Here is an 8,969-nt window from a genome sequence, read left to right as displayed (position 1 = left end):
CAGAGTTGGGTGAAATGATAGCACATAACATTTACAGGCATTGCAATAGTTCAACATGAAATACAGAAAGAAATGGAATGGAAGGAGATAACAGTACCAAAGCAATCATACTATTTAGTGTAATAGAACATCTAGGGAGGTATTACTACCAAATAACTGTGGATTGCTAGCAATAAAGAAAACAACTGGGAACCATATGCTGAGACTTCTTTCTTCCTTTCTGAAGGAGATGGAGGTGGGCAATGAAACATTCATCACTGAGTTTGTTCTTCTGGGTTTTCCGGAACTGCATGGAATAAGGATTATATTTTTTGCTCTTGTACTTCTGATGTACTTCATTTCAGTCTCGGGCAACTGTTTAATCATCACAGTGGTCTTTCTGGAACCCAAACTCCACATGCCCATGTATTTCTTCCTCACCAACTTTTCAATGGCTGAACTCTGGAGCACCACAGTGGTGGTACCAAAGATGCTGACCAACCTAGTTTTGGACCAAAAGACCATCTGCTTCACATGCTGCATGGCACAAGTTTATGTTGCCTTTTCTATGGGAGCCATACAGTTCTTCAATCTCACTGTCATGTCTTTTGACCGTTACATAGCCATTTGCAAACCCTTTCTATATAATACCATGATGACAAATGGACTTTGTTTGTACCTTTCGTTGCTGACTTGGTTCAGTGGGTTTACAATTAACTTTTTCCAGATTATCGTTGTTTGGACTTATCCATATTGTGGAGACAATGTCATTGACCACTTCTTCTGTGATATTGGGCCTATTTTAAAATTAGCTTGCGCTGATACAACATCATTTGAGCTTCTAGGTGTCTTTTATGGGGCCATCCTTATGTGGGGTTCATTTCTCTTTACGCTGGTTTCTTATGCCTGCATTATAACTGCTATTGTTCAGATTCCATCTGTCAGTGGACGGTCAAAAGCCTTTTCCACCTGCTCTTCCCATCTCACTATTGTTGGCATCTTCTACGGGGCATCATTTTTTATGTACCTGAGACCTTCCACCCAAGGTGACACCCAGATCAACAAAATGATGTACCTTATGGTCGTTGTTTTGTTGCCCATGATGAGCCCTTTTATCTTCACAATCAGGAACCAAGAATTCAAAACTGCTGCCAATAAACTACTGAATATATTGGGCTATATCTTTCCATTTGCATTTATGGAGGTAATGAAGCAGCGGATACCCATGAAAAAATGCCCCCCATGCTCTCAAACATAGTGACATAGCCAGGTACCTTCAAATAAACTTTGAAATGAATATACAGTAGTGGAAGATCCCTTGGAGCTAACCCAGTTTAAATCCTTGCTGAATGCAATTCTCTTAACCAGTCACTGACCAGATCCGTAGCCCTTAGCAGCAATTTTCTGATGGCACGTTAGACCAGGGGTGGCCAACGGTAGCTCTCCAAATGTTTTTTGCCTACAACTCCCATCAGCTCCAGCCAGGATGGCTGATGGCTGGGGCTGATGGGAGTTATAGGCAAAAACATCTGGAGAGCTACCATTGGCCACCCCTGCATTAGACCTTATTGTGAATGTTAGCTGGGAAAAGTTCACCCCAAATAAACCTCTGGGGACCAGCCATGAGTCAAATATTAGCAATGTATGTGAAAGTTCACTCATCTGAAGATCTCCCCGTCTGTTTATTAGTGTGGCTAATGCATTTGCTAGCTGCCATTTTTGTTCATTTGCCAGTGGACAATCAGTTGGAAACTGCTTTTAGTGAGAGGTTTCCAGTGTGTGCCTGCTTGCATGCACATGGATAAGATACACATAAAAAGAATGTTGATGCTTGCTTACCTCAAACTCCTTACTTCAGTCTCTCTCTCTCTCTTTTTCTGATGTTGTTGAATCCATGCACTGGTCAATTGCAAGGAGTAGGGGAGTATGACCTGAACGCATCGGTCAGTTGCAAGGGGTAGGGGAATATGACCTAAACACATTGGTCAATTGCAAGGGGTAGGGGAATATGACCTGAATGCATTGGTCAATTGCAAGGGGTAGGGGAATATGACCTAAACACATTGGTCAATTGCAAGGAGTAGGGGAGTATGACCTGAACGCATTGGTCAATTGCAAGGGGTAGGGGAATATGACCTAAACACATTGATCAATTGCAAGGGGTAGGGGAATATGACCTGAATGCATTGGTCAATTGCAAGGGGTAGGGGAATATGACCTAAACACATTGGTCAATTGCAAGGAGTAGGGGATTATGACCTGAATGTTCTGGGAAGCTGTACATTCACCATTCCCAAAATTAATTTTGGAATTTACTAGCTTATAGCAGAAGGCAGCTATAGTAATTCCAGGAACAATTCCAGTGTTTGGAGAAAATATGGTCAAATTTAACCAATATAATATAATATACCAATATAAACGGGTGACTCAAAGCAATTCTGATGGACCCCATCTTTGGAAATTCAGTCAGGTGGTCTGCTTGAGTGCTGTGTCTGGATAACCAATCCAGGCATGGTGCAGTGGCCAGAGAGCTGGACTATGATCTAGAAGAACTGGGTATGAATCTCTGTTCTGCCACAGAAGACCTTGGGAGAGGTATTCTCCTAGATGTTCTAAAATACTTCACACTGCTGTTGTTGTGAGAACAAAATGGTGGAGGGAAAACAGTGTTAATAACCATTACCATTGGGGAGGAAAATGGGATAAAAAGAAAATACAAAACAGAGCAACTTGGGAGCTGCTCTCTGGTTTCTCTCAGTTATTTTTGTTGATAGTATTTATTGCCCATTATTATCGCTCTTTGCTATCTACTGCCAGTGGGTAAACTCTTTTCCTTTCATTTGATCCCTCTCTCAGAACCAAATTGTTTTTTAAAAAATGTTTTGCATGAATTTTAGTTCTTTTTGTTAACTCTTTTAAAAAATGTTTTAATGATGCCAGTTTGGCAGGGGTTATTTTAATGGTTTTATAGGGCAATTGCATCATGTATGTTATAAATTGTTTGCTGGCTTGATGACCTTGTAATGGCAGAATAATGGAATATAAATGCTGTAAATTCATAAATAAATAAGTTCATACATTTTTGCTTAGGAGTGATTCTGTATTTTTCAAACAGAATGTTTCATCTGAAAACAAAGCACATTTTTTCTATTTTGCTCCTTTAGCAAATTGATACCCACATTTTTTCAATATTTTCTTTTGCTGATTATTTCATGTTAAATTTTATGCTAACATTTCCAACATCACAAAGGACATTTTCAAAAGCCAAGTTTCCCTGCAGCTGAATAACCTGAAACCTGAAGATACTGGCAAGTATTACTACGCATGCAAGAAAGAAGGACACACTGGCTGATACCAGACAGGCATTCTGGGGTGGCTGTGAGGCATCCTGAATTGGGACCACTCAGAAAAGAACCATTCTGGAGCCTCCACACACTCACCCGCATGCCACCCGTATCCCGTCTGCTAGGCGACTGGCCGCCTTCACATGGGAAGGCAACCCAGAAGCCAGATTCCTTTTCTTTTCCTTTGGGGGGCAAGTGCTAATGTGCACCAGCTCTCTGATTGGTTAAAAAAACCCAACAACCTGAGAACAGCTTGGGGCAGCTTGGCAGTTCCACACTGCCAAGTCGCTGCACTTGCGCCCTTCCCCATCCACACTACCCGGAGCTGACTGATGGCCAGCTCAAAAATTTGCTACCACTTTGGAAGTGGTAACTTTTTGAGCCAGGTGGAGCAGCCTGGAGGAAGGGTTGAGGATGGGATAGGAACGGCCAGCAGATGTTGCCATCTGCAGGGATTTTTTGGGCTGACTTCAGAGGCATCTCTGAGTTGGCACAAAGTGCTGGTCTGTAATCACTGAGACAAACCTCTTTGGAGGTAGCACAAAAAAATATCAGACATCACTCATGAATGTATCTGTGTGCAAAAGCTGGAGACACACTCCTCTCTTATCTTATTCATTTCTTCACGACAAGGTGCTAGATATTATGAATATTTCATTCTGCAGCACTGTCAGCCTCTTTGCTATTATTACTGTGGGTCAGGATGACTTGCTGTGCAATTCTGATATTATTTTCCTGGGAGAAAGCCCCACTGAATAGACTAAAGTAGGATTCTGAGAAATAGTAGGATCCTGAGTGCTTAGGATTTCTTTCTGATCCAAGTGTATTGCTCATATACATTCACATCCATTTGTTTGCAGTCATGATTCACAAAGCCTGGAATCTTCCTTTTTAAAATCATAGCTTGGATTTCCACAATGTTGAGCTCTCAGCTCTAGGAATGGGCACGAACCAACTTATGAACTAAACTTCATGATTAATTTTAGCTGCTTCGTGCTTCAAGAACAGAAGTTCATGGAGGTCTGCCTTCATGAATTCTCATGAAATTTTTAATGAGTTTGTGGAGGTTTGTGTATAGAGCAGAAAGAAGGGGTTTAAAGGGACTCTGAGTCCATTTAAACCCTTGCTTTCTTTTCCCTCTGAACCATTCAGCTCAGTTTGGTGCATTATTCGGTTTGTGGTTCAGTCATGAATCACAAACGAACCCACATTTTCCCAATTCTTGCCCATCTCTACTCAGCTCCTTTATCTTTCGGGCATAGAGCTGCAAACTCCCAGAACCATGTCTGCTTGCCATGCTAGTATATATACATCCTTGATATCATGCAAATGACTGTCTGGTATGGCTTTCTAAAGAGAGAAGATGTTTTGGAGAAGAGGCAGAATCTGAAGTCCTTGACAAAATTCAGTTCCCCTTCAGGTCATGTATGTTGCCAGGCATCAAAGTCATGGCACTGAGGCTCTTGGTAAGATTCCTCCTTATTTTCTTCACATATTGTGGTGAGCAGGGTTGCATATCAATGGCCCCACCTGTCACAACTCTTAATGATTGGCTAGTGGAGGATACTCCACAATGAATGTGCATTGGTGAATGGTCGATAAAGTGAAATGTAAATATTAAGAAGGCTGGACAACTTGTTGAAGTTACTATGTGGACCATAGAGATCCTGCTATTTGGAATACAAAGCTAGATGAATTAGTGGTCTGGCATGGCACAAAGCTCTTCAATACATGCTTACTTTTTTCATATCAATCTGTTCATGTCAATAAAGATAAGGCCTTTGGTTTCCCCAGTTAACACACACAGAAAAATATGAGATAACTTTGCTTAGTCATAATAAGCGTGCGGAGTCACCACATAGTATTTTTTTCTGGTCCAAAGAGCTCAATATGAGTTTAAAATGTCAAACAAATAAAAGGATAACATAACAAAACCACACACACATGCACACACCCACACACAGAAACCATATAGTAAGAGACAGTGGAGATTCCAAGTGGGGCAAATTCCGCTCCCCTCGTAAGAAAACAACAAAGGGTTCAGAGTACTAAGAAATATGGTTGACCTTGATGTATCTATTTTAATGTAACTGGCAAGTGTACCTGCATGTTATCCATCTTACTAAACCAGTGTTTTAATGCATTCTCACATTACAGTCCTATGCGTAGGTATTTTATTAAAGAGTAGATAGTAATTTGGTTGCCCAGTAATCATAAGAACATACTAAGCAAAAAAATAATAATAATAAAAATCTTGTATTATGGAGAAAAATAGTAAAGAGAGGTTCATCTGATTTCAGTCAAAGCTGCAGTTAAAAGCAGAAGAGCTGTCATTGACAATTTCAGTATGGTCGTCCTTATAAGAGAATGAAAAAACGGTGAGCCACCCTTCACATCAGTACCACGATTTCTGTGGCATTACTCCTTTTTCTCGGATGTGTTACATAGTGTTTTTATATTCTTTCCTTCCAGGAGGTGTTTCTGCTTGGACCTCCTTTTGAAGAGGTCAGTAGCAGACCTCTCAACTTAAACCCTAAAACAGCTGTAGCATCATGATGAATCCTCAAAATGAGGCCATCTAAATCTGAATCCTCTCCTCGTGTATATCATGCCCGGCCCTATTCTTCATTGACCTATTCTGTGACTCCCTGGACCACTGCCAAAACCTCATCGCAACTGGATCCAGTCACAACCAGGTAGCATAATGGCAGCCTCCTTCCTCACTGTAAGGCAGTGGGATAGGGACAAATGCGTACTGTATCACGGCTAGGGTTTGATTTAAGGCTGGGGTTAGTAACTGATTGAAATCCTCCCTCAAACGATTTCACAACATTGGAAGACTCTTCAAATTTAGCCCTGTAATTGCTGACTTATTGTTTTGGGTATTGTTCCTTCAAAAGACAAGTCCTTGCTACACTTTTCAGGTTTTTTTTTTAATAATTGTTATACAATTTCTAATGAGCTACCATAAGCAATTTATGGTCCTCCAGATGCTGGATGTCTAATTGGTAGAAATACAAATGAGACTTTTTTCTTTCCTTCAAGAATTGACTCTCTTGATATTTTTTTTTAAACTTTCTTCAAACTTAATTGTTCTCTTTAGTTGTTGCATGAAGCGTGAGAGTAGCCTTGGGAGAGCTCTTTTGGGAAAACCTTCCGTTATTAGCAGGTTTCCAAAGAAAAGGAAATGCTGTTTAACACAAGCGGCATCATTAGCACTTTAGGTCACCATTTCTCAGGATTTCTTGAATAAGTAAGATTTTAAGTTAAGTGGTTAGAATATCCAGTTGGAAAAAAATATATATATTTCTAGCATCAGAGGATGGAACTATACCTACCAACCTTGCAACAAATGTTTCCAGAAGCGATTGTTATGTGTGTGATCAGCAAAAGTATTCCATGTTCCTGACACTGTGAGGTACATAACTGTGAGGGGTTTTTGGAGTATAAGTTTTTGAACTTTTGTTCTATGGCAGTTTCTCTAGCTCCTATTGATTTGTTCTGCTAGTGGCATTGCAATACAAAGCATTCAGAATGTGTTTGTTTAAATATTGTTGTCTTTGCATGTTTGTGAATGGAATGTTACATATGTATACCTCTTCTTTAAAAAAAAAAATAAAGGTGACTTGGAGTATTCATCAGTGAATAAACACAGTTGTTGGCTTAGTCAGGAAACAATTACATAATTTGCATGAACTCTACCATTTTGAACAATGATTCAGTAGAGTTTTCCTGCCTGGTGACTGAGAGATAAACAAGAGACTTTTGACATATTTTGAAGCATGTTCTCTGTCTCCTTTTAGGTCAACTATTTTAAAATGCAGTAGAAAATTAATATAGATGTCGGTATAGAAATTTGAGTTAGAGGAACATGAATAAATAAGACACTTTAAATCTATATGGATTTAGTATTGACAGAACAGCTCAGAGTGCTAGAGCATCTGTATGGCATGCAGTAGATTCCAGGTTCAATCCCCGGCATCTTCAGTTGAAAGAATCAGATAGCAGATGGTGTGAAAGATGTCTGCATGAGAGTCACAGAGGATTGCTGCCAGCATGAGTAGACAATACAGACTTTATTGGACCAAGCGTCTGATTCAGTATAAGAGTGTATCTATGTATGCATATGTAACGAATACAGGTATGACAATACATATAACTGTAACCATGTAGCATTTAACTAGATATACTATATAACAAGAAGTATATGAATATGTGTTTGGGTAGAAATGATTTTTTCCTTCCTTCTTTCCTTCCTTCTTCCCTCCCTCCCTTCCTTCCCTCCTTTCTTCCTTCCATTTCTAAAGGAGATGGGGGTGGACAATGAAACATTCATCACCGAGTTTGTTCTTCTGGGTTTTCCGGAACTTCATGAAATAAGGATTATGTTTTTCACTCTTGTACTTCTGATGTACTTCATTTCAGTCTCAGGCAACTGTTTAATCATCACAGTGGTCTTTCTGGAACCCAAACTCCACATGCCCATGTATTTCTTCCTCACCAACTTTTCAATGGCTGAGCTCTGGAGCACCACAGTGGTAGTACCAAAGATGCTGACCAACCTAGTTTTGGACCAAAAGACCATCTGCTTCACATGCTGCATGGCACAAGCTTACGTTGCCTTTTCTATGGGAGCCATACAGTTCTTCAATCTCACCGTCATGTCTTTTGACCGTTACATAGCCATTTGCAAACCCTTTCTATATAATACCATGATGACAAATGGACTTTGTTTGTACCTTTCGTTGCTGACTTGGTTCAGTGGGTTTACAATTAACTTTTTCCAGGGTATTGTTGTTTGGACTTATCCATATTGTGGAGACAATGTCATTGACCACTTCTTCTGTGATATTGGGCCTATCTTGAAATTAGCTTGTGCTGACACAACATTGTTTGAGCTTATAGGTGCCTTTTATGGGGCCCTCGTCATGTGGGGTTCATTTCTCTTTACACTAGTTTCTTATGTATGCATTATAACCACTATTGTTCAGATCCCATCTGTCAGTGGACGGTCAAAAGCCTTTTCCACTTGCTCTTCTCATCTCACTATTGTTGGCATCCTCTACGGGGCATCATTTTTTATGTACTTGAGACCTTCAACCCAAGGTGACACCCGGGTCAACAAAATGATGTACCTCATGATCATAGCTTTTTTGCCCATGATGAGCCCTTTTATCTTCACAATCAGGAACAAAGAGTTCAAAGTTGCTGCCAATAAAGTATTGAGTACATCAGGCCATATCTCTCCATTTGCATTCCTGAAAGTAATGAAGCAGCGGATGCCCATTAAAAAATGTCCTCCATGCTCTCAAACACTGTGACATAACCAGGTATCTTCAAAGAAACTTTAAAATGAATATACCATAGTGGAAGGTCCCTTGGAGCTTCCCCAGCCTAAGTCCTTGCTGAATGCAGTTCTCTCAACCGGGTGCTGACCACATCCATACCTCCTTAGCAGCAATCTTCAGATGACATATTAGATCTTCTTGTGAATTTTAGCTGGGGGAAAACAGCTTAAATAAACATCCGAGGACCGGCCATGGGACAAATATTAGCAATGTATGTGAAAGTCCAATCATCTGAAGATCTCTCCAACTCTTTTTTAGTGTGACTACTGTATTTGCCAGCTGTTATGCCAATAAAGGT

At 40.2% G+C, this 8,969-nt stretch overlaps 2 protein-coding genes across 2 annotated transcripts; both read left to right on the top strand.

The window, feature by feature from the left end:
• Window positions 1-229: 229 nt before the first annotated feature.
• LOC132582963 (olfactory receptor 6X1-like) lies at window positions 230-1,237 on the top strand. The gene has a single exon (XM_060254628.1). It carries the CDS (start codon window positions 230-232, stop codon window positions 1,235-1,237), a length of 1,008 nt encoding a protein of 335 aa, XP_060110611.1.
• Window positions 1,238-7,633: 6,396 nt separating this feature from the next.
• On the top strand, window positions 7,634-8,644 carry LOC132582962 (olfactory receptor 6X1-like). Its single transcript, XM_060254627.1, has one exon. The coding sequence runs from the start codon at window positions 7,634-7,636 to the stop codon at window positions 8,642-8,644; it is 1,011 nt and encodes a 336-aa protein (XP_060110610.1).
• Window positions 8,645-8,969: the final 325 nt, after the last annotated feature.

This window comes from Heteronotia binoei, chromosome 15, assembly GCF_032191835.1.
Source record: "Heteronotia binoei isolate CCM8104 ecotype False Entrance Well chromosome 15, APGP_CSIRO_Hbin_v1, whole genome shotgun sequence".
Classification (NCBI taxonomy): Eukaryota; Metazoa; Chordata; class Lepidosauria; order Squamata; family Gekkonidae; genus Heteronotia; species Heteronotia binoei.
The sequence above is the reverse complement of the archived record's forward strand: the minus strand, read 5'-3'. Positions and strand labels throughout refer to the sequence as shown.